Source organism: Schistocerca cancellata, chromosome 10 (assembly GCF_023864275.1).
Source record: "Schistocerca cancellata isolate TAMUIC-IGC-003103 chromosome 10, iqSchCanc2.1, whole genome shotgun sequence".
In the NCBI taxonomy this organism is placed as follows: domain Eukaryota; kingdom Metazoa; phylum Arthropoda; class Insecta; order Orthoptera; family Acrididae; genus Schistocerca; species Schistocerca cancellata.
The window spans coordinates 160,695,949-160,722,826 of NC_064635.1; the positions used below are offsets into that span (position 1 = coordinate 160,695,949).

Here is a 26,878-nt window from a genome sequence, read left to right on the forward strand (position 1 = left end):
ACCTATGTGTAGTTTTCTTCTGCACGAAATGGTGAGTTACATGAAAAGCTTCTGGAGTGCTGTGTTAGCCAATAGGTATACATCTGCAGGAGCTTTTGTTGTGCGCATTTCCAGAAAAGTCAGGCACTGTCACTTTCTGTGACATGTTTCTAAATAAAATCTGAGTTGTTGAAGAAGCTGGGTTACAAGTATTGCCACCAGACTCATCTCCTGATGTAACTGAAAACATCAGAGAAAACCTCAGGTCACTTGTACCTAAGTTCCCCAATCGTACTGTAATCATTGGAAAGACTTTTAATCATATGAAAATTAATAGGAAAAATTGTGGTTTTGTTAGTGGTGGCATGATAAGACATCATGTGAAACTTTACTAAATGCTGTCTCTGAAAACTACCTAGAACAGATAGATAGGAACCCGGTTGATATATTGGATCTACTAGCAACAAATAGACCTGACCTCTTTGAGGATGTCCATGCGGTTGTGGCATCAGTGGTTACCGAAATACAAAGGACAACTAAAACAAGCAAATGTTCAATAAATTAGATAAAAAATCAGTTACATCATATCTCAATGAAGAGTTTGAAACTTTCAGCACAGGTTGGGAACATGTAGAGGAACTCTGGTTCAAGTTTGAAAGAATAGTTGGCCACACACTGGATAGATATGTACTCCATAGAACAGTTCATAATGTGAGAGAACCTCCACTGTGTACAGTCATGGTAAAGAAAATTCTAAAGGAACAGAGATTACTGCATAATATGTGTAAAACGAAGTGTAGGGCTGTAGATAGACAGATGTTGAATGAAACACGTTCGGCTGTCAAGAGAGCAATGCATCATGCTTTCAATGATTACCATAGCAGAATATTGTCAAACAACATTTCACAAAATCCAGACAAATTCTGGTCTTATGTAAAAGCTGTTAGTGGCACCAAAGTTAGGGTCCAGTTTCTAGTGAATGAGACGAACTGAAACTGAGGGTGGCAAAGCAAAATCTGAAATTCCTAACTCCATTTTCAAACGTTCCCTTACAAAGGAAAACTGAGGAGAATTGCCCATTTAATCCTCATACCTCTGAAAAGATGAATGAACTAAGTATTAGTGTCAGTGGTGTTGAGAAACAGCTGAAATCGTTAAAATTGAACAAAGCTCCAGGCCCCAATGGAATCCCTATCAGATTCTATACTGAATTTGCAGCTGAGTTAGTCCTCTCCTAACTATAATCTATCAAAGATTCCTCAAAAAACTGTACCCAGTTCTTGGAAAAAGATACAGGTCACACCCATCTCCAAGAAAGGCAGTAGATGTGATCCACAAAACTACCGTTCAATATCCTTGTCATCAATTTGTTGTAGAATCTTAGAATATATTCTGAGCTCAAACATAATGAGGTATATTCAACAGACCTCCTCAATGCCAACAGGCATGGACTTTAAAAGCATTGATCATGTGGAACCCATCTCATCCTTTTCACACTTGACATTCTGAAAGCTGTGGATCAAGGCAATCAGGTAGATGCAGTATTTCTTGATTTCCAAAAAGCATTTGACTCAGTACCACACCGAAGCTTATTGTGAGAAGTACAATAATATGAGGTATGAAGTGAAATTTGTGATTGGACTGAGGACTTCTTGGTAGGGAGGATGCAACATGTTATCTTGGCTGAGAATCGTCATCAGAAGTAGAAGAAACTTTGGTTGTGGCCCAGAGAAGTGTCTTTGGACCTAAGCTGTTCGTGTTGTATATTAATGACCTTGTAGTCAATATTAATAGTAAAATCAGGCTTTTGGTAGATGATGCAGTTACCTATAATGAAGTACTATCTGAGAGAATCTGCATAAATATTCAGTCAGATATCGATAAGATTTCAACATGGTGCAGAGATTGGCAACTTGTTCTAAATGTTCAAAAATGTAAAATTCTGCACTTCACAAAATGAAGAAATGTAGTGACCTATGACTATAATATCAATGAGCCACTGTTGGAATTGGCCAACTCATACAAATACCTCGGTGTAACACTTTGTAGGGATATGAAATGGAAGGATCACATATTTTCAGTCGTGGGGTAAAGCACATGCTACAATTCGGTTTATTGGTAGGATATTGGGGAGGTGCAATCAGTGTGCAAAAGATATTGCTTACAAATCACTCGTGCAACTCGTCCTAGAATATTGCTCAAGTGTGTGGGGCCCATACCAATAGGACTAATACGAGATATTGAACATATACAGAGAAGGGCAGCACGAGTGGTCACAGGTTTGTTTGATATGTGGGAGTGTGTCAGAGATACTGAAGGAACTGAACTGGAAGACTCTTGAAGATAAACATAAACTATCCCGAGAAAGTCAATTAACAAAGTTTCAAGAACTGGCATTAAGTGATTACTCTAGGGATATACTATGTATCCCGTCACAGAGGGATCGTGAGGATAAGATTAGAATAATTACTGCATGCACAATGACATTCAAACAATCATTCTTCCCGCGTTCTATAAGTGAATGGAAAAGGAAGAAACCCTAACAACTGGTACTGTTCTTGTGTGCCACACAGTGGTTTGCAGAGTATAGATGTAGATTTAGATATCAATACATTTGATATCAAAATAGAAGTATTGGTGCTTAACTCCTGTAAGTTATATTGGAATGTTCCTAGTGAGTTTCAACCCTTCAACTTGTTAACATGAGCTTATGTTTTTAAGGGTTCAACTTTTTAAGGACAAATAACAGCATAAGCTTTGTGTGTTTGGTGTTTCAGGTTCAGCAAAGATGTCTGAGTTAAAAAAGAATCCAAACACTCAGACGTGTGACTTTGGTGGTCTCCTGGAGGCGAGAGATGTGGCGCTCATAACTTTGGTAGTGGGAGAAACACAGCTGGTGGTACACAGGTCTGTCTTGGTGGCCAAAAGCCCAGTGTTCGCTGCAATGCTGACCCACGACACAGTGGAGGCCAGCAGCAGTCGCATCGTCGTCACAGATGTTGAGCCAAAGGTGCTGCAGCAGCTGCTGCTGTTTATGTACAAGGACTGTGTTCCTCAGCTTTGCAGTATGGCAACACAGCTCTTGGTGGTCGCAGACAAATATTGCGTTCTCGACTTGAAGGCACAGTGTGAACTACAGCTGGTCATAGATCTGGCCGTGGAGAATGTCGTGTCGAGTGCGTTGCTTGCATTGCGCCATTCCTGCCCACGTTTGAAGGAAACTGCTGGGCACTTCCTCGAGGCTAACCTCACCAGGGTGATGGACACAGAAGGATGGGCAGAGGCAGTACGAAACAACCCAGAAGAATTCATGGAACTCAATCGCATGCTCGCTTCGACCAGGTTTGTGACTGTCCTAAAAGACAGCCTGAGGAAAATTACCGACATCTGTACTGTATTAATCACTATAAAATGTGCTGCAGGATGTACTCTTTACTGAACAGTGAGTTAGGGATTTCCATTTTCATTTCCAGGAGCATTTTTATTATACAGTGGATAGTAAGTAGTACTAGGTGTCAGTATTTGTGACTGTATGTCATATTCCATTTGTAAATGGGGTGAGGAAACAGTTACAGTGGACAACTTTTCTCTCTCATATTTATTTCCCATTATTCTTGTGCAAGACATTTTATATGGTTGTAGCAGAATTTTTGCACAGTTTTCTTCACACAAAAAACTAGCTTCCTAGACATATATACCTCATACAGTGTAGGCTTTCACAGCTGTTACTGACTCCACTTAAAACTTCCAGGTCAATAAGCCTCAGTTGATGTATAAAACATTTCATCTCCAACTGCAGGAGACATTCAGAGGTGAAACAGCAAACTGCAGCAGGAACTTGAGGGAGCACCGAATGTATAAGCAGTGTAGAGGGTACCACAGTCCATCATGTGACATAGGTTAAGAGATTATCTCTGGTAATGCCAACATTCTTGATTGAAAGTAATCAATCGCCATTCTTACAGTGCAACATGACATCCACATTTATGTAATTAAACACCTTCCTCTGTTCTGTTAAAATTATTAGATTGTTTATAAATCTCAATAGCCTCTCTATACACGCATGCATGATAATGCAATTTTTTTTATATGACACTCGTCTCACTGAATTTTATTTTGTGATTACCCTCTTGGTAAACATCCAAACATGACTCGTGATCTGCCCTCACAACTTTACTTTTACTTTTCCAGGAAGTTTTGGACTTGTGAGCACTCCACTGCAGAGTTGACATTCATTCTTAAAACAGTTCCCTAGACTGTGGTTGGGCCATTTCTCCACAATATCCTTCCTTCCAAGAGTGCTAGTTCCATAATATATGCAGAAAAAGTTTCTGTGAAGTTAGGGAGGTACTGACTGGTGATTCCCAGACTGGCGCTCTTTTAATTTGCAGGGAGCTACATTTGTTTTCATCGGAACTTAAAGTTTGGTATTCTGCAACTCTTTATATCTTGTCTCTAAAATATTATCCTGTTTTATGGAGATTACAAGGGTAATCCCAAAAGTAAGGTCTCCTATTTTTTTTGTAAGTACATAGACCTGTGTATTTCTACAATGGTTTACATCAGTTTACAGCTTGAACATTTAGCTATTTTTCAACATAATCACCATTTCTATCGATGCATTTCTGTAGACGCTGTGGCAGTTTTCGTATGGCCATGCCATACCAGCTCGCCACCATGCTGTTCAGAAAGTTGTGAACCTCTTCTTTCACCTCGTTGTCTGAGCTGAATTGCTGTGACTACAATTAACTCTGACAGGTACTGTGAGACTCTGAAAAAACTCAAACGGACAATTCAGAACCGGGGAAGAGGAATGTTGAGCAAGGGCATACACACACATTCTCCATGACAATGCTCGCCCACACATTGCTCAGCAAACCGTTGCTCTCCTGCAACAGTTTCAGTGGAACATTATCACCCACCCACACTATAGTCCTGACTTGGCACCCAGTGACTATCACCTCTTACCCAGGTTAAAAGAACATTTGGCTGGAAAGCGATTCAGCTCTGACGACAAGGTGAAATAAGAGGGTAGAGCAGAGATTCTCTCAGTGTAGGCACAGTAACCGGCCACAATGGGGCATCCTGGGAGGTTAGGTTTATGGGCTTTAGGAAGCATGTAGAAGGTAGGAGTGCAGGGAGTGGTAGAGGCAAGTAGAGAGATGGACTCTGGGGAGAGGTTCTGGGATGGGCCTAAAGATTTGAGTAGCAACTGGAGATCCTGCTGGATTTCTGGATTGGGGTTACTGTGGCAAGGTTTGTAGATGGAAATATCTGACAGCTCACAAGAGTCCTTCTGCCAGGTAATCCTTGTGGTTCAAAACAACAGTGGTGGAGCCTTTGTCCACAGGTAGGATTATAAGGTTGGGATCAGTTTTTAGAGTGTGGACTGTGGTTCTTTCTGTGTATGTAAGGTTATTTTGCATGCTGAGGGAATTGGGGAATTATGGTGGGACAAGGTTCAAGGTTAAGAAATTCTGAAAAGTTTGGGGACAGTGGCAGTGGATCACAGTTGGATGGAAGAGTGAACTGAGTTAGTTAGGATTCAATATTGGTCTTTGATTGAGTCTGATGGGTAGGGTTGATGGCGAAAAAGTATTTCCACTGTATAGACTGGGAGAAGGAGAGAAGCTCTTTTAACAAGTCCTGCATGATTGCATTTAGGATTGGGGCAAAAGGTGAGGCCTTTGGAAAGGATTGATAATTCTGTGGCACTAAGGCTTCTGAAGGAAAGGTTCATCACTGTGTTACGGGTCTGTTTGGATTCTGGATGCTGTGTGGTGGCAGGGGGGAGTTTTGGAAGGTGGGGTATGTGTAGTAGGTCAGCTATGAGGGGTCGTGGTGGAGATTTGGAGGTTGTTGTAGAAGTGGTGGGCCGTGGTACTCCAAGGCGGGAGTAGGAGCTGAGCAGGATGGAGAGCTTTTTGAAGTGGTGTTGTGCATGTTGCTCAAGTTCCTCCAGGGCAAGAATTTAGATGTGTCTTATGGGTTTCAGGAATTTGAGATTGTATAGCAGGAGAATTTTGTGGATGGAGAGAAGGTACTGCAATAAGGTTTGGGCTTGGTTGATGTGGCTTTGCAGGACTATGTTGGTGAGGGCTAAGGATTGGCGGAATCTGAAAAGGTGGAGGTCATTGTGGAAGGAGGGTTGACAGCCAAAGATGGGTAATTTGATGGTAAGGCCATTTTGGGGGATTGCATGAGTCAAGCAGCAATGCTGGAACAGTATGTGGGACTGGTATCTGGTTGGCATAAGGAAATTTTTCTGTCTTGATGCAGATGGAAGGAGCAGGAATTCATGGTGGTGGAAAAAATGTGAAAAATCACTGAAATAATGTAGAATTACATCTGATAAAGTTCACAAAAATACACCAAATACAATTCACGAAAAGGAGGGAGTCGATGATAGCAAAAGGTGGAAACTCACTAAAATTCATGAGAAGTCACAAGGATCAAAGTGGAGAATAAATAATAAAAAACTATGGATTACTGTGAGTAGCAGGTTTGAGGATGGGTTAGTGTGAAGAAGGGGGACGGCAATGTGACAGGATGAGGTGGAATTAGTGGGTGCAGACTGGGGTAGAATAGAGAAAGAGTGGGGGGGTGGGGAGGGGTTCATAGAATGAGATATAAGATCGTGTGGCACCGCAAAGGTGTGGGAAATAGCTTGTGAAAATACCAGAGACTGAGGCAGGGAGAGTGATTAATTGAAAAGTATAGGATTAATTACATCAGTGGGAGTAATGTGGGACATAAGACTCTGCACCAACAATCAGAGTGGTCTTGTAGCTGTCTGTTGTGCACAGCCGAAACTGTTGATACATTGTGGCTCAGAAGTAGAGCATGCAGTGTGGTCTGTAGGCAACAAGAGAAACACAGGAAAGAAGAGAAAGAAGGACGGACATAGAGTAGTGACACGAAAGAAAACAGTAGCAAAGAAAAACAGCACTGGGTTAGCATCGAAGAAAAGCCATCAGGCAAAAATCAAACAGTGGAAAATCCAGGATGGAATGCAACAATATTATGAAAAGGGAAGTTACTACTCACCATATAGTGGAGATGCTGAGTTGCAGATAGGCACAACAGAAAGACTGTCATAGAGGAAGCTTTTGGCCATTAAGGCCTTCGTCAACAGTAGATGTACACACACACACACACACACACACACACACACACACACACACGGCTGCAGTCTCAGACAACTACAACCACACTGCGAGCAGCAGCACCTGTGCATGATGGGAGTGGCAACTAGGTAGTTGTCCCTCTTATGAGGCTGGGGTGGGATAGTGTGGTGGGAGCGGCAGAAAGTGAAGTGCTGCAGGTTAGACGGAGGGCTGGGGAGAGATGTGGGAGGAGAGGGGGGGGGGGGAGGTAGTGGAAAAGGACAGCGGGTTACCACCTGCGCAGTTCAGAAAAGCTGGTGTTTGTTCGTGGAAAGGATCCATGTGATCACTAGGGAGAGATGTGGAAGGGAGTGCGGGGGGGGGGGGGGGGGGGGGGAGTAGCAGAAAAGGGCAGCGAGTTACCACCTGCACAATTCAGAAAATCTGGTGTTCACGGGAAGGATCCATGTGGCAAAGGCTGTGAAGCAGTTACTGAAATGGAGGATGTCATGTTTGGCAGCATGTTCAGCAACAGGGTGGTCCATTTATTTCTTGGCCGCAGTTTGTCAGGGGCCATTCATGCGGACAGACAGCTTGTTGGTTGTTATGCCCACATACAATGCAGCACAGTGGTTGCAGCTTAGGTTGTAGATCACATGAATTGTTTCACAGGTAGCCCTGGCTTCGGTGGGACAGGTGATTTTAGTGACCAGACTGGAGTAGGTGGTGGTGGGAGGATGTATGGGACAGGTCCTGCATCTAGGTCTAGGGGTACGGGGCTGGGAGCAGGGGTTGTGTAAGGATGGACAAATATATTATGTAGGTTCGGTGGATGGTGGAATACCACTGTGGGAGTAGTTGAAGGATAGTGGGCAGGACATTTCTTATTTCAGGGCACGACGAAAGGTAGTCGAAATGCTCGTGGAGAATGTAATTCAGTTACTTAAGTCCTGGGTGGTACTGAGTTACAAGGGGACCTTGCCATTGATTGGGAGGCTTGTATGTCTCAGCGATACAGATAGCCAGTAGGTGCAACCACAACAGAGTGGAATCTGTTGAGAGGCCAGACAAACATGTGGTTCCTGAAAAGGGGCAGCAGCCTTCTCAGTGGTTGCAGGGACAACAGTCTGGATTATTGACTGTTCTGGCCTTACTGCGAGCAGCTGAAAGCAAGAGGAAACTACAGCTGTAATTTTCCCCAAGAGCGTTCAGCTATACCCTATGTTTAAATCATGGTGGCATCCTCTTGGGTAAAATATTCCAGAGTAAAATAGTCCTGATTTGCATTTCTGGGCAGGAACTACTCAGGAAAATGTTACCAGGAGAAACAAAACTGGCATTCTGCAGATAAGAGCATGAAATGTCAGAGCCCTTAATCAGGTTGGTAGGTCAGAAAATTTTAAAAGGGAAATGGACAGGTTAAATTTTGATATAGTGGGAGTTTGTGAAGTTCAGTGGCAGGAGGAGCAGGACTTATGGTCAGGTGAATACAGGGATATAAATACAAAATCAAATAGGGGTAATGCAGGAGTAGGTTTAATAATGAAACAAGAATAAACAAGAAAATACAAATGTGGATAAGCTACTATGAACAGCATAGTAAGCACATTATTGTAGCCAAGATACACACAAAGCCCACACCCGCCACAGTAATGCAAGTTTATATGCTAACTAGTTCTGCAGATGATGAGGAGATTGAAGAAATGTACAATGAGACAAAAATAAAAGTCAAGGGAGATGAAAATTTAATAGAATGGAGTTCGATAGTAATTTTGCACAGATCATTGCTAGTACTTGGTTTAAGAATCATGAAAGAAAGTTGTATACGTGGAAGAGACCTAGAGACACTGGAATGTCTCAGAATGATTATAAATTGGTAACAGAGATTTTTGGACCAGATTTTAAATTGTAAGACATTTCCAGGGGCCGTTGTGGTTTCTGCCCACAATTTATTGGTTATGAACTGTAGATTAAAACTGAAGAAATTGCAAAAAGGCAGGAATTTAAGGAGAACGGACCTGGATAAACTGCAAGAACCAGAGATTGTGAGAGTTTCAGAGGGAGCATTAGGGAACGATTGACAAGAACACAGCAAAGGAGTACAGTAGAAGAAGAATGGGTAACTTTGAGATATAAAATAGTAAAAGCAGCAGAGGGTCAAGTAGGTAAAAAGTAGAGTAATAGTACACTGTATGAATATCAAGATCTCAGATGGATCTATGTAGGCAGAGATACGTTCACACCTTCAACCCATTACAAGCAGTCTCCCATCCTTCATCAAAGACACCAACCACTTTCTCAAACGCCTGGAATCCTTACCCAATCCGTTACCCCCAGAAACCATCCTTGTAACCATTGATGCCACTTCCTTATACACAAATATCCCGCACGTCCAGGGCCTCGCTGCGATGGAGCATTTCCTTTCACGCCGATCACCTGCCACCCTACCTAAAACATCTTTCCTCATTACCTTAGCCAGCTTCATCCTGACCCACAACTTCTTCACTTTTGAAAACCAGACATACCAACAATTAAAGGGAACAGCCATGGGTACCAGGATGGCCCCCTCGTACGCCAACCTATTCATGGGTCACTTAGAGGAAGCCTTCTTGGTTACCCAGGCCTGCCAACCCAAAGTTTGGTACAGATTTATTCATGACATCTTCATGATCTGGACTCACAGTGAAGAAGAACTCCAGAATTTCCTCTCCAACCTCAACTCCTTTGGTTCCATCAGATTCACCTGGTCCTACTCCAAATCCCATGCCACTTTCCTTGATGTTGACCTTCACCTGTCCAATGGCCAGCTTCACACGTCCGTCCACATCAAACCCACCAACAAGCAACAGTACCTCCATTACGACAGCTGCCACCCATTCCACATCAAACGGTCCCTTCCCTACAGCCTAGGTCTTCGTGGCAAACGAATCTGCTCCAGTCCGGAATCCCTGAAGCATTACACCAACAACCTGACAACAGCTTTCGCATCCCGCAACTACCCTCCCGACCTGGTACAGAAGCAAATAACCAGAGCCACTTCCTCATCCTCTCAAACCCAGAACCTCTCACAGAAGAACCACAAAAGTGCCCCACTTGTGACAGGATACTTTCCGGGACTGGATCAGATTCTGAATGTGGCTCTCCAGCAGGGATACGACTTCCTCAAATCCTGCCCTGAAATGAGATCCATCCTTCATGAAATCCTCCCCACTCCACCAAGAGTGTCTTTCCGCCGTCCACCTAACCTTCGTAACCTCTTAGTTCATCCCTATGAAATCCCCAAACCACCTTCCCTACCCTCTGGCTCCTACCCTTGTAACCGCCCCCGGTGTAAAACCTGTCCCATGCACCCTCCCACCACCGCCTACTCCAGTCCTGTAACCCGGAAGGTGTACACAATCAAAGGCAGAGCCACGTGTGAAAGCACCCACATGATCTACCAACTGACCTGCCTACACTGTGATGCATTCTATGTGGGAATGACCAGCAACAAACTGTCCATTCGCATGAATGGACACAGGCAGACAGTGTTTGTTGGTAATGAGGATCACCCTGTGGCTAAACATGCCTTGGTGCACGACCAGCACATCTTGGCGCAGTGTTACACCGTCCCGGTTATCTGGATACTTCCTACTAACACCAACCTATCCGAACTCCGGAGATGGGAACTTGCTCTTCAATATATCCTCTCTTCCCGTTATCCACCAGGCCTCAATCTCCGCTAATTTCAAATTTCCGCCACTCATACCTCACCTGTCATTCATCAACATCTTTGCCTCTGCACTTCTGCCTCGACTGACATCTCTGCCCAAACTCTTTGTCTTTAAATATGTCTGCTTGTGTCTGTATATGTGTGGATGGATATGTGTGTGTGTGTGCGAGTGTATACCCGTTCTTTTTTCCCCCTAAGGTAAGTCTTTCCGCTCCCGGGACTGGAATGACTCCTTACCCTCTCCCTTAAAACCCACATCCTTTCGTCTTTCCCTCTCCTTCCCTCTTTCCTGATGAGGCAACAGTTTGTTGCGAAAGCTTGAATTTTGTGTGTATGTTTGTGTTCGTTTGTGTGTCTGTCGACCTGCCAGCACTTTCATTTGGTAAGTCACATCATCTTTGTTTTTAGGTATATACACTCCTGGAAATTGAAATAAGAACACCGTGAATTCATTGTCCCAGGAAGGGGAAACTTTATTGACACATTCCTGGGGTCAGATACATCACATGATCACACTGACAGAACCACAGGCACATAGACACAGGCAACAGAGCATGCACAATGTCGGCACTAGTACAGTGTATATCCACCTTTCGCAGCAATGCAGGCTGCTATTCTCCCATGGAGACGATCGTAGAGATGCTGGATGTAGTCCTGTGGAACGGCTTGCCATGCCATTTCCACCTGGCGCCTCAGTTGCACCAGCGTTCGTGCTGGACGTGCAGACCGCGTGAGACGACGCTTCATCCAGTCCCAAACATGCTCAATGGGGGACAGATCCGGAGATCTTGCTGGCCAGGGTAGTTGACTTACACCTTCTAGAGCGCGTTGGGTGGCACGGGATACATGCGGACGTGCATTGTCCTGTTGGAACAGCAAGTTCCCTTGCCGGTCTAGGAATGGTAGAACGATGGGTTCGATGACAGTTTGGATGTACCGTGCACTATTCAGTGTCCCCTCGACGATCACCAGTGGTGTACGGCCAGTGTAGGAGATCGCTCCCCACACCATGATGCCGGGTGTTGGCCCTGTGTGCCTCGGTCGTATGCAGTCCTGATTGTGGCGCTCACCTGCACGGCGTCAAACACGCATACGACCATCATTGGCACCAAAGCAGAAGCGACTCTCATCGCTGAAGACGGCACGTCTCCATTCGTCCCTCCATTCACGCCTGTCGCGACACCACTGGAGGCGGGCTGCACGATGTTGGGGCGTGAGCGGAAGACGGCCTAACGGTGTGCAGGACCGTAGCCCAGCTTCATGGAGACGATTGCGAATGGTCCTCGCCGATACCCCAGGAGCAACAGTGTCCCTAATTTGCTGGGAAGTGGCGGTGTGGTCCCCTACGGCACTGCGTAGGATCCTACGGTCTTGGCGTGCATCCGTGCGTCGCTGCGGTCCGGTCCCAGGTCGACGGGCACGTGCACCTTCCGCCGACCACTGGCGACAACATCGATGTACTGTGGAGACCTCACGCCCCACGTGTTGAGCAATTCGGCGGTACGTCCGCCCGGCCTCCCGCATGCCCACTATACGCCCTCACTCAAAGTCCGTCAACTGCACATATGGCTCACGTCCACGCTGTCGCGGCATGCTACCAGTGTTAAAGACTGCGATGGAGCTCCGTATGCCACGGCAAACTGGCTGACACTGACGGCGGCAGTGCACAAATGCTGCGCAGCTAGCGCCATTCGACGGCCAACACCGCGGTTCCTGGTGTGTCCGCTGTGCCGTGCGTGTGATCATTGCTTGTACAGCCCTCTCGCAGTGTCCGGAGCAAGTATGGTGGGTCTGACACACGGGTGTCAATGTGTTTTTTTTTCCATTTCCAGGAGTGTGTGTATATATATATATATATATATATATATATATATATATATATATATATATATATATATATATATATGTCTGCTTTTTGTCTGCTTGTGTCTGTATATGTGTGGATGGATATGTGTGTGTGTGCGAGTGTATACCCGTCCTTTTTTCCCCCTAAGGTAAGTCTTTCCACTCCCGGGACTGGAATGACTCCTTACCCTCTCCCTTAAAACCCACATCCTTTCGTCTTTCCCTCTCCTTCCCTCTTTCCTGATGAGGCAACAGTTTGTTGCGAAAGCTTGAATTTTGTGTGTATGTTTGTGTTCGTTTGTGTGTCTGTCGACCTGCCAGCACTTTCATTTGGTAAGTCACATCATCTTTGTTTTTAGGTATACTTTTCCTTCATGGAATGTTTCCTTCTATTATAACTATATATATATATATATATATATATATATATATATATATATATATATTTACCCAACAAAAGCGCTGGCAGGTCGACAGACACACAAATAAACACAAACATACACACAAAACTCTATTATATTTATATATATATATATATATATATATATATAATAGAGGGAAACATTCCACGTGGGAAAAATATATTTAAAAAGAAAGATGATGAGACTTACCCAACAAAAGCGCTGGCAGGTCGATAGACACACAAACAAACACAAACATACACACAAAACTCTAGCTTTCGCAACCAACGGTTGCCTCGTCAGGAAAGAGGGAAGGAGAGGGAAAGACAAAAGGATTGGGTTTTAAGGGAGAGGGTAAGGAGTCATTCCAATCCCGGGAGCGGAAAGACTTACCTTAGGGGGAAAAAAGGACAGGTTTACACTCGCACACACACACATATCCATCCACACATACACAGACACAGCAAAAATGTCTGCTTGTGTCTGTGTATGTGTGGATGGATATGTGTGTGTGTGCGAGTGTAAACCTGTCCTTTTTTCCCCCTAAGGTAAGTCTTTCCGCTCCCGGGATTGGAATGACTCCTTACCCTCTCCCTTAAAACCCAATCCTTTTGTCTTTCCCTCTCCTTCCCTCTTTCCTGACGAGGCAACCGTTGGTTGCGAAAGCTAGAGTTTTGTGTGTATGTTTGTGTTTGTTTGTGTGTCTATCGACCTGCCAGCGCTTTTGTTGGGTAAGTCTCATCATCTTTCTTTTTAAATATATATATATATATATATATATATATATATATATATATATATATATATATATATATATATATAAAAAGATGAACAGCAACAAAAACAAAATGAGGATAATGAAATGTTGTTGAAGTAAATCAGATGATGCTGAGAAAATTAAATTATGAAATGAGGCACTTAAAGCAGTAACTGCGTATTGCTAGTTTGGCAGTAAAATAACATGATGGCTGAAGTTGTGAGAATATAAAATAAAAACCGGCAATGGCAAGGAAAGTGTACCTGAAGAAGAGAAATTTGTTAACATTAAGTATAGATTTAAATATCAGGAAGTATTTTTTGAAAGCATTTGTATGGAATGTAGCCATGGAGGTGAAACATGGATGATAAACAATTAAGACAAGAAGGGAATAGAAGCTTTTGAAATGTAGTGTTATGGAAGACTGTTGAAGATTAGATGGGTAGATCACGTAACTAATGAGGAGGTACCAAATAGAATTGGGGAGAAAAGTAATTTTTGCCAGAGCCTGACTAGAAGAAGAGATCAGGTTACATTCAGAGACATCAAGAGATCACCAATTTAGTATTTGAGGGAAGTGTGAGGGGTTTAAAATTGTAGAGGGAGACCAAGAGATGAATACAATGACGAGATTCAGAAAGGTGAAGGTTGCAGTAGTTACACAGAGATGAAGAGGCTTGCAGAGATAGAGTAGCATGGAGAGCAGCATCAAACCAATCTTTGGACTGAAGACCACAACAACAATGCTAAAAATGACAAGATATTAATATATAGTATTTGTATTAAATAATCTGGTTTCATTATCATTACACAAATATGGTTTCATAAACAGTAGCTTTCTAATAAGATAAGTTTTGTCAGTTCTACCAATATTGGTGCACAACTTTCCTTAAATGACATTTGTGGGTACCATGTACATTTACAAATATAACCTCCAGGACAGAGTTCAAGTTACAACAGTGTGTAAATATAATAAACAGTTTGTGTTTTCATTGATACAAATTATTTTTGATCTCTCTGCATGTTTTTATATTCATTCTGATATTACACTTGCTCTGTCTGCAGAGCATTGCATAAACTCATATGGTGTGAAAATATTAAATAATAAAAATCGTTTGTTCAGTTGTGGGAAACATTGCACATGCTTTTGTGCTAATGTCCCTCTCATGTCAGCAAAGTGATGCATGATAAGGTAATACAATTAATAATTAAAAAATTCCTTCCTTCAGCTTCTCAGTACTGTTCAGATGTCATCATCTAAGGTAAGGAACACTGTAGAGGTACATGCTCTTGTGCAAGTATTCCTCTCATTGAAATTTTATAAATCTTCATACAATGACAGATAATTATTTTTCATGTTTTAATTATAAGTTTAATACTTATTAATGCTTGATTTCTAATTTCATTGGGAACTGTATGCACCACTACCATATTATTGTCAATATATTTTAGATGAATGAAATCCTTTATTTTAAGAATTGATTTTGGTCACTCCGTGACCATCTTCAGTGCAGACTATCCAAATCTTGTTGGCTCATATCATAATAGCACAACATTTTCTATGAGGTGTAACATGTAGGTGGGATCAGCAACTGTGAAGGTTAACTGCTAAAGTTACAAGATAGGCTTTCCTGTAAATTTAAAAATTATTGTATGCAATAAAAATGAAGATACCTGGTGGAAGTAATCATCACAGTATATGTTCCACCTCATAGAAAATATTGTGCTATTATGATATGGGCCTACAAGGTTCAGATAGTTTGCACTGGAGATGATCACAGTGATAGAAATCGATGCTGCCATTCATCCAAAATATATTGAATTCTTAATCCCGTCAGATGTCTCTCTACAAGTGATAACTTACATGTAAATTCAGTTAAACCAACTCCTTCTCTGAACCAATTAAGTTACATTACAGTTAGGCAACAAATACCCTTCGCAATTTATCTCATCACTTATTATCAGCAATTTCACAAACATATAATCCAAAGTAACCCACCTTTACTTCAAATGTATTGTGTAAATAGCATTCATATTGTCTGTGATACAAATATTCTTTTGATGTAACATGCTGAAAGTGTACACATCATGGCTGAATAGTAAACTTTCGTTTCAACATCTCTGTGACCTACCATAAATTATTCATATAAGTTTTGCAAATACACATCTCTCAGGATGAAATAAAAGCAAAATTATGTATACAAGTGCATCTCTCAACAAACAAATGAACTCAAGTGTAAGTTTATAAGTGTGCCACTGAGGCTATGTGCCTTTAACATACGGGGTAATCCCAAAAGTAAGGTCTCCTATTTTTTTATAAGTACATAGACCCTTTATTTCTACAATTTTTTACATCAGTTTACAGCTTGAACATTTAGCTATATTTTGACATAATCACCATTTCTGTTGATGCATTTTTGTAGATGCTGTGGCAGTTTTCGTATGCCCATGTCATACCAGCTTGCCACCATGCTGTTCAGAAAGTTATGAACCTCTTCTTTCACCTTGTCGTCGGAGCTGAATCGCTTTCCGGCCAAATGTTCCTTTAACCTAGGGAACAGGTGATAGTCACTGGGTGCCATGTCGGGACTATAGGGGGGGTGGGTGGGTGATTATGTTCCACAGAAACTGTTGCAGGAGAGCAACGGTTTGCCGAGCGATGTGTGGACGAGCGTTGTGATGGAGAATTTGTATGCCATTTCTCTGCATTCCTCTTCTCCGGTTCTGTATTGCCCGTTTGAGTTTTTTCAGAGTCTCACAGTACCTGTCAGTGTTAATTGTGGTCACAGCGATTCAGCTCAGACGACGAGGTGAAAGAAGAGGTTCATAACTTTCTGAATAGCATGGCGGTGAGCTGGTATGACATGGGCATACGAAAACTGCCACAGCATCTACAAAAATGCATCAGCAGAAATGTTGATTATGTTGAAAAAATAGCTAAATGTTCAAGCTGTAAACTGATGTAAACCATTGTAGAAATAAACAAGTCTATGTGCTTATAAAAAATAGGAGACCTTACTTTTGGGATTACCCTCATAGTAAAAGGTGATATACAAGTGGAGTAAAATACTATAACACACAACAAAACTCTCTAATCATCGTGGACCCTGACTACTGATCTTGCAGTTTATGAACAGTGAACAACTCATAAATACAAGGAAGGGCATTTATATGACAAGATTATTGACTAAAAGGCTTCACAGTGTGCTGTGACTTACATCACACAATCTTTTCTGCATATTATTCAATATGTCTCTGCATAGATTCTGTACGTGTCCCATAAAACATAGATAACTTATGCCTTATCAATCAAATATTTCCAGTAACATAATGGGGTATGTAGATATTCATTTCACTGAAAATAATTTTTAGTAGTGTGTGCAGCATGGACAGTGTAGAACTCTTTCATGTAAGAATTTTTGAGACATTATATTGATAAACCTCAATTATTTCTTCCTCATGGTCTGCTAGACACTCAGCAGTTTGATGACAAGAACAAAATTGTAGAGTAACAATGTGTATCACAAACTCTGTTTTCCCTTTGTCAGCCACATTGAAATCATGTGAAATTTGATATGAAGCCAATATGTATCTATAAAGTAGCTTCCAAAGAAATATGTTTGCATTGTTTCAAAACAGTAACCATCTCCTTCCTACTCAATACAACTGAACCACAAAATTATCCACAATATACACTCCTGGAAATGGAAAAAAGAACACATTGACACCGGTGTGTCAGACCCACCATACTTGCTCCGGACACTGCGAGAGGGCTGTACAAGCAATGATCACACGCACGGCACAGCGGACACACCAGGAACCGCGGTGTTGGCCGTCGAATGGCGCTAGCTGCGCAGCATTTGTGCACCGCCGCCGTCAGTGTCAGCCAGTTTGCCGTGGCATACGGAGCTCCATCGTAGTCTTTAACACTGGTAGCATGCCGCGACAGCATGGACGTGAACCGTATGTGCAGTTGACGGACTTTGAGCGAGGGTGTATAGTGGGCATGCGGGAGGCCGGGTGGACGTACCGCCGAATTGCTCAACACGTGGGGCGTGAGATCTCCACAGTACATCGATGTTGTCGCCAGTGGTCGGCGGAAGGTGCACGTGCCCGTCGACCTGGGACCGGACCGCAGTGACGCACGGATGCACGCCAAGACCGTAGGATCCTACGCAGTGCCGTAGGGGACCGCACCGCCACTTCCCAGCAAATTAGGGACACTGTTGCTCCTGGGGTATCGGCGAGGACCATTCGCAACCGTCTCCATGAAGCTGGGCTACGGTCCCGCACACCGTTAGGCCGTCTTCCGCTCACGCCCCAGCATCGTGCAGCCCGCCTCCAGTGGTGTCGCGACAGACATGAATGGAGGGACGAATGGAGACGTGTCGTCTTCAGCGATGAGAGTCGCTTCTGCCTTGGTGCCAATGATGGTCGTATGCATGTTTGGCGCCGTGCAGGTGAGCGCCACAATCAGGACTGCATACGACCGAGGCACACAGGGCCAACACCCGGCATCATGGTGTGGGGAGCGATCTCCTACACTGGCCGTACACCACTGGTGATCGTCGAGGGGACACTGAATAGTGCACGGTACATCCAAACCGTCATCGAACCCATCGTTCTACCATTCCTAGACCGGCAAGGGAACTTGCTGTTCCAACAGGACAATGCACGTCCGCATGTATCCCGTGCCACCCAACGTGCTCTAGAAGGTGTAAGTCAACTACCCTGGCCAGCAAGATCTCCGGATCTGTCCCCCATTGAGCATGTTTGGGACTGGATGAAGCGTCGTCTCACGCGGTCTGCACGTCCAGCACGAACGCTGGTGCAACTGAGGCGCCAGGTGGAAATGGCATGGCAAGCCGTTCCACAGGACTACATCCAGCATCTCTACGATCGTCTCCATGGGAGAATAGCAGCCTGCATTGCTGCGAAAGGTGGATATACACTGTACTAGTGCCGACATTGTGCATGCTCTGTTGCCTGTGTCTATGTGCCTGTGGTTCTGTCAGTGTGATCATGTGATGTATCTGACCCCAGGAATGTGTCAATAAAGTTTCCCCTTCCTGGGACAATGAATTCACGGTGTTCTTATTTCAATTTCCAGGAGTGTATATGTGAAGTATGTAATGTGAATTTGTAGCAGTATTCTCATTATAATATAGTGATTTGATACATAGTAATTCTTGCATAGTAATATTTAAACAAAGTACCTCCCTCTCATCTCTTGATAGTCTGAAGAAATGTATCTTCCAGCATAAGTAGTAATTCATGTGTGTAGCATATTTCTTATGATTGGTAGTACAACTGACTGATTTCAAGTATATAATTATACGTGAATAATTAACTATTCGCTTCAGTTTGACTCTGCATAATTAAATTTTAAGCAGTCTGTATACAAATATGCTGAAATTAATTCAGAAAGAAAATAAAAAAAAAGTTTTTGTTCACAGATTGAGATTTTTTGCAAGATTTGCATTTCATCTTCTGTAACTGAGTAACTTTGCTACATGACTCATTTTTTCCTTCTAAATATGCAAAGTAACCATAATGCTAAACCATTAATTAAATGAAAAATTGACATTCACAAATCAGACATCGGCAGTAAGGATAGAGCAAAAGAGCACTCAGAGAATAAATGTACTATCAGAAGTCTAAATTACTTAAACAAATGGTTCAGGGCTGGGTCCCTAGAGGTTGCCACACTTTTAATGGACAAAGAAAACCTATTTTCCTGAGGGAATCGTGACTTTGTTGTAAATTAAAAATCATATTCATAAAATAGTGTGTGATTTAACTTTTCCATTCCACATCACATGAGAACTTAACTTTCTGTTGCCTTGCCTGTAAACTTTTAGTTGCACTATGTTCCTTAGCCCAAAATTTTTTCTTGTTTTAGGATAAACAAATCTGTAAGCATTTATGAGGATTTGATATCATTTCAAATTATCCATTGCATATGTCAAAAAACTTTTTAATTTCCTAACTAATTGCTTTAGTTCTTTCACTTGTCTTCACAGAAACAGGTCCTCAATTCTGAATTGTGTGACTTTTACTTTTCTGTCATGTCTCAATTTTCTTAAATTGTTCCATGGTCTTCCTAACAATTTCTTCCCTTTGTTGTGCAGTTAAGCTTTTACGTTCAGAGTACTCTATTAGTTCTTAGACAAATATTGCCACATTTTTTGTACATAATTTCAGAAGGAGAAAATCCAGTAACAGAGTGCTGTAAACTATTTAAAATGTCTTAAGTGTATCCATCCACAATGATTTTTACTGTAATATGTTCTCCACAATCTACCTATCTCTCTCATGTACCTTTCTGTTGGATTGGTAGCCAGAAACTATACAGAAATTAATTTGTTTTATGTTTTATCCCTCAAGAAGCTATCCCCTGTGTTGAAAGTGAATTGTGTCCCTATATCATAGAGCTTTTCTCAGTGGGTCTAGTGATTCATTTTGAGAATAGATCAACCATTACAAAAATGTAGCTGTAACCACCTTTAGGTTTTGGTAACTGCCCAAAAAACTTCACGCCTACTAATTCTGTTTGTGTTTCAGGAAGAATGTTTTGCATATACACCACTGGCCATTAAAATTGCTACACCACAAAGATGACATGCTACAGACACGAAATTTAACCAGCAGGAAGATGTTGTGGTATGCAAATGATTAGCTTTTCAGAGCATTCGCACAAGGTTGGCGCCGGTGGCGACACCTACAAAGTGCTGACATGAGGAAAGTTTCCAACCGATTTCTCATACACAAACAGCAGTTGACCAGTGTTGCCTGGTGAAATGTTGTTGTGATGCCTCGTGTAAGGAGGAGAAACGCATACCATCACAATTCCGACTTTGATAAAGATCGGATTGTAGCCTATCACAATTGCAGTTTATCATATCGCGACATTGCTGCTCGCATTGGTCTAGATCCAATGACTGTTAGCAGAATATGGAATCGGTGGGTTCAGGAGGGTAATACGGAATGCTGTGCTGGATCCCAATGGCCTCGTATCACTAGCAGTTGAGATGACAGGCATCTTATCCGCATGGCTGTAACGGATCGTACAGCCACGTCTCGATCCCTCAGTCAACAGATGGGGATGTTTGCAAGACATCAACCATCTGCACGAACAGTTGGACAACGTTTGCAGCAGCATGGACTATCAGCTCGGAGACCATGGCTGCAGTTACTCTTGATGCTGCATCACAGACAGGAGTGCCTACGATGGTGTACCCAGCGACGAACCTTGGTGCATGAATGGCATAACGTCATTTTTTCGGATGAATCCATGTTCTGTTTACAGCCCCATGATGGTCGCATCCGTGTTTGGCGACATCGCGGTGAACGCACATTGGAAGCATGTACTTGTCATTGCCATACTGGCATATCACCTGGCGTGATGGTATGGGGTGCCATTGGTTACACGTCTCGGTCACCTCTTGTTCGCATTGACGGCACTTTGAACAGTGGATGTTACATTTCAGATGTGTTACGACCCGTGGCTCTACCCTTCATTTGACCCCTGCAAAACCCTACATTTCAGCAGTATGATGCACGACCACATGTTGCAGGTCCTGCACGGGCCTTTCTGGATACATAACATGTTCGACTGCTACCCTGGCCAGCACATTCTCCAGATCTCGCACAAATTGAAAATGTCTGTTCAATGGTGGTCGAGCAACTGGCTCATCACAGTACGCCAGTCACTACTCTTGATGAACTGTGGTATCGTGTTGTAGCTGCATGGGCAGCTGTACCTGTACACACCATCTAAGCTCTGTTTGACTCAATGCCCAGGCATGTCAAGGCCATTATTATGCCCAGATGTGGTCGCTCTGGATACTGATTTGTCAGGATCTATGCACCCAAATTGCGTGAAAATATAGTATAATATACTTGTCCAGTGAATACCCATTTATCATCTGAATTTCTTCTTGGTGTAGCAACTTTAATGGCCAGTAGTGTAGTCTGTACATGTTTTATTACTAACTGTTGTTCTTTGACATATCTGTTACAAGTTGCTAAAAGATTTCTATTCCTTCTTGTTGTGTTATAAAAATACAAATTAACTTGATGTACAGTACAACTTTTTCTTTTCACTTCATTCCAATATAGCATTCACCACCACCACCACCACCACCACCACCACCCCTCTCCCCCACCAGTGGTAATCTGCATGGTTATCAGCCATCACATTTGCTTTGCCATTAACATATCTAATGGTGCAATTAAGCTGTTGTAGAAAAATTGTCTACAATGTGATCCTGTTGTGGTATAACAAACATTCCTGTAAATAGCTCAGTGCTATATGATCTGAGTAGACTTTAAAAAAAAAAAAAATAAATAAATAATAAAAAATAAATGGGGCCCAATCTGAACTATGCCTGCGATCACACATTATACAAAACAGTATCGAAAGATCAGGTGTGTATAAGATTTTGCCGTCAGTAAGTTGTTTCTTTCTTTTCTAAAAGGCTTACTGGCAATTTTCATCCCAAATCCAAATACTGTTTTTCTTAAGAAGAGTATTTAACCCTTTCTGCGTCTGGGATTCCAAATGGCATCACTAAGTATTCCTGGCTTTTTTGAGCTTCCCAATGCTTCAATGATACCGCTTGGCATCGCTTTACGTATTTCCAAGTTTGGCCAACAGATCACAGTGGCATTTGCTTTCATGACTGGCCATTTGTTTGAAGTGCAGAACAGAGAAGTGTCGTGAGTTGTGCTACTGCATTTGTAAGTGAACAATAATTGTTGTGTTTAGTTTTATTTTGTGTATACTGAAATTCTTGGTTATGGAACCAACTTTACTTAGTTCCTCAAGAACAAGGGAAAGAAATACAGTAAGTTTACAATACAGTTATGTATGCATTTTTTTGAGTCATTGTTATGTAATTTCTAATGATGCCATTTGGAATCATTGTTTTATTTATTAACCAATAGCTTCAAAAGAACTTTTTCAGTGGATATGGCATATGTACAACATATACAGTAAATATTCATCACAAAAAAAATTTCCCCATTTTTTTTCCAAATTTGATGCACAAAGGGTTAAACATGTTGCATTAAGGGCTTGCGTTTTTACATATTTTCTGTAGAAGTTAATTAACACAAAGAATGACTTAAACTCTTTTTATAAAAAAGGAAATTTTGCTGTGGCCGAGGTTTTTCCTCATAGGGCAAAACTCCCTTCTTTGTTAAGCTGTGTCCCAGAAACTTCAGTATTGTCACTGCAAACTTACTCTTGTCTAAGGTTATTGTATTCACTACATCCCCTTTCTATGCTCTCACCCCTAGCTGTTCATTTTTTGTACTTCCCCCACAACAATTCCTATTTTTCAAATTTGAATAGAGCAAGGTTTTATGAAAAATGGCTCAGGAGGTTTCAACTTTAATTTACGCTCTCAGTTCCTCATTCTTGCAGTCTTCTCACTAAACACATCTTGATATTCAAATAAAAATTCTTTGAGTTCCTTTTTCTGATCTAGTCAGGTTCAAAAGCCTCATTAACTTTTCAATGTGGCAATTCATAATACCCATCCTCTCTTACTGCCTTCTTCATCAATTACATATAATTGTTTATGTATTCTTTAAGTATCAATTAACAGCAATTGAACAAGAGCAGATGTTTTTGAACTTCATAAAACTGAAATTAAATCGATAACCAAATATGAAGCAGCACAATAAGTTGAGTTTTAAAATCAACAGATAAACGGAATAAGAATGTTACAAATGTATGTAAGCCTGATATCTGAGGTCAACACTTCTTGTCTTTCTTATTATAACAATCAAATATTGGTACATTTCATGTTGTTATAACATTCTCCCGTGTCATTGACCTATCCACCATTATGCCCAGGAATTTATAACTTGCACTCTTTTAGATCTGAGCCTCTAAACTTGAAGTAATATTGTTAAAGCTATGTGTCTCATTTGCATGTACTTTCATTTCATCATTTTCTAAGCATTGATAATATATTACTTTCACTGAAGTAATTGTTTCCATTTGTTCATATTTAGAGACCTTCTCTTTTGTAAGTTGCATTTCGAAGCACTGCTGATGGCAAATGAGTTATCATCTGCTTACATGACAGCATTTCCACCTATTATTTTGGATATATCTTTTACATATGAAATAAGTTATGTGCCAAGCACTGATCATTGTAGCACACCATATTTAATATCTTCAAAATTAGAATACACTGATCCACCAGAACATTATGACCACCTACCTAATAGCCGATATGTGCACCTTCGACACGGATAACAGCGGTGATCCATTTTTGGCAAGCAAGTAATAAGGCTTTGGTAAGTCACTGGAGGGTGCTGGCACCACACTACACAAGTCACCTAATTCCTGTAAACTCCAGAGAGGGGTGCAATGAGCTATGATGCCATGTTCAATCGCATCCCAGATGTGTTCAGTCTGGTTCAAATCTGGTGAGATATGGGTCAGCACATTAATTGGAACTCAGCACCGTGTTCCTCAGACCACTTCATCACACTCCTCGCTTTATGACATGGTGTATTATCTTGTTGAAAACTGCCACTTCTGTCGGGAAACACGATCATCACGAAGAGGTGTACGTGGTCTGCAACCAGTGAAGATACTCCTTAGCCATCACGGTGCCTTGATGAGCTCAACAGGACCACGGATTCCCACGTGAATGTTACTCAGTTCGTAATGCAGCCACCACTGGCTTGCCTCCGTCCTGCAGTTCAGGTGTCAAGGAGCTGTTCCCGTAGAAGAAGACAGATTCACGCCCTCCCATCGGCATGATGAAGAAGGTCAAGATTCATCAGACCGTGCAACACTGCCACTGTGCCAGTGTCCACTGCTGATGGCCGTGTGCCCATTTCATTTGTAATTGCCGATGTCGCGGTGTTAATGTGGCTCGTGCACGGACTGTCAGCTACAGAGGCCCATCGTTAGGAGCATTCGGTGTAGTACTTGTTCAGACACACTTGTAATATCCCCAGCCTTAAAATCTGATGTTAGTTCTGCCACAGTTCGCTACCTGTCCTGTTTCACCAATCTGTCCAGTCTGCAGCACCTGACATCTGTAATGAAAGGTGGCTGCCCAAACACGTGACATTTCGACTTGGTTTCACCTTTGTTTCGCCACATGTTGAAGATACTCATCACGGCACTCCTCAAACACCTGACAAGTCGTGCAGTTTTCGAAATACTCGTCCGAGCCCTGGGCCATCACACTCCGCCTTAAGTCACTCAGGTATACCGCGCGCCTTCCCTATTCTACACAAGGGAAGCACATTCACTGATACTGTATGCTCCGTGAGTGTGTCTGACTAGCAGTCATTCCTCACCAGGTGCCGCTGCTGTTGCACGCACGGGGTTACGTGTACAATAGGTCACTGATTGTAATGTTCTGGCTGATCAGTGTTTACTCTTGCAATAGTACCTGTAATATGTATGTATATTTACAGTGGAGTGTCATATATTAACTTCTTTTTTACAGAAACACTTGTCAGGAGGAGATGGACAGAAAACTACTCCAGGCAGTTGAAAACAAGAGGCTAAAGGAGGTCGAAGATCTCCTAGCCACAGGAGCATACGTGGGGGCACGGGATGCGAGCGGGAGGAGTGCCCTGCACAGTGCAGCTACCACGGGAATTGCATCATGCCTGCTGGAGGCTGGTGCGCTTGTCAGTGCGAGGGACAAGTGGCACCGTACGCCTCTGCATGCAGCCGTACAGAGGGGCAACACAGATGTGGCTCGTCAGCTGGTGAGGGCCTCTGGTAATGTGAACGCTGCTGACTTGTACGGGGACACGCCACTGCACTTGGCGGCACAATTGGGCAACTACGATGTGGTAAAGGTACTGCTGACTGTGGGTGCAGATAAGGGTGCTAGAAACAATTTGGGTGAGACACCCTTGGATGTGGCTGAGCGTTATAAAAATGAGCGTCTAATGGCCATGCTCAGGTAATTCTTACTTACTAACAAAAACATCAGTAAAATAAAATGTACACAATTGCTTCTTTGATTTGTTATATGAATGTTAACACAACTGCAATAAACACTGTGTCCAGATGGTGTAGCAGTTCATGCAGCTGCCTAGTAAGCAGGAGATCCCAGGTTCGAATCCCAGTCCAGCTCACATTTTTCACTCACTGCCATTGGTTCCTCATAGATAAAGTCCCAATGCGGCTGACATGAATAGTTCCTTCTTTTTTCTTTTCTTTTCATTCTCCCCCCTCCATCTTCAATTTATGTAATTTGCTTTGTTAGTTAGTCTAACATCGTCGCCTTCGTCTTTACCTAACGTCCCCTCCCTTCTTGGAGTCTGAATAGCCTGCTCTTTCTTTTTAACATCCAGAACTATCAGTTCACTTTTACTTTATATGTGTCCATTGCCAGTACTACACAGTTCACCCACAATACTCTCATAACTTACTAGCTCCCTCGACTGACAAGTGGATAACTGCCCACTACTTCATCTGTTTTTGTGACTGGGCTATGTTTGACATTGCTGTTGTTTAAAAAGGATGATAAAGAGTCGGAGAACTTATGTTACATTAAAAAGTGTAGTTACTTTTCCCATTTTAATGGTGTACACTGTGTTTCTATCAGTAAGTATTAATGTGAGTTACGCATCTGTTTATTTTACTCCAACAACATTATGGGCCCAGGACTGTTAGTAAAATATATAAAACTGCATTAGTGTCTATTGGCTGCTCTAAAACCTTGTACATGTGGGAAAGACGAGACGTTTATCGATAGGAGCGGTGTATTTTTGTGCATCACATTTGTAAGACATTAGATGACACCCATCTGTGCTGTGGTCCTGAATTTTATGGGAAAAAAACATACTTTTAAGGACACACAGATGATTTGTGAAATATACAAATATTACAGGAACAAATACAGCATTGAGGGACTAAATGGTGTTAATTTTGTTTCCTGGTCGTACTAAATGGAAATGATGTGATATATTCTGATTCATGAAGTATAATTGAGACTGACAGAACAGAATCTGGTGAAGATGGATCTTTGCTGATAAAAATAGAAAGAAACATTCCACATGGGAAAAATACATTAAAAACAAA

General features: G+C 42.3%; 1 protein-coding gene across 1 annotated transcript in view; it reads left to right on the plus strand.

Moving 5' to 3' along the window:
* Nucleotides 1–26,878, plus strand: part of LOC126106212 (poly [ADP-ribose] polymerase tankyrase-2-like) — a 129,663-nt gene that overhangs the window by 46,439 nt on the left and 56,346 nt on the right. Inside the window, exons 2-3 of the mRNA XM_049912443.1 lie at nucleotides 2,757–3,321; nucleotides 25,287–25,754. Of these exons, the coding sequence (XP_049768400.1) occupies nucleotides 2,757–3,321; nucleotides 25,287–25,754 (1,033 nt within the window). The remainder of the gene's footprint in view (nucleotides 1–2,756; nucleotides 3,322–25,286; nucleotides 25,755–26,878) is intronic.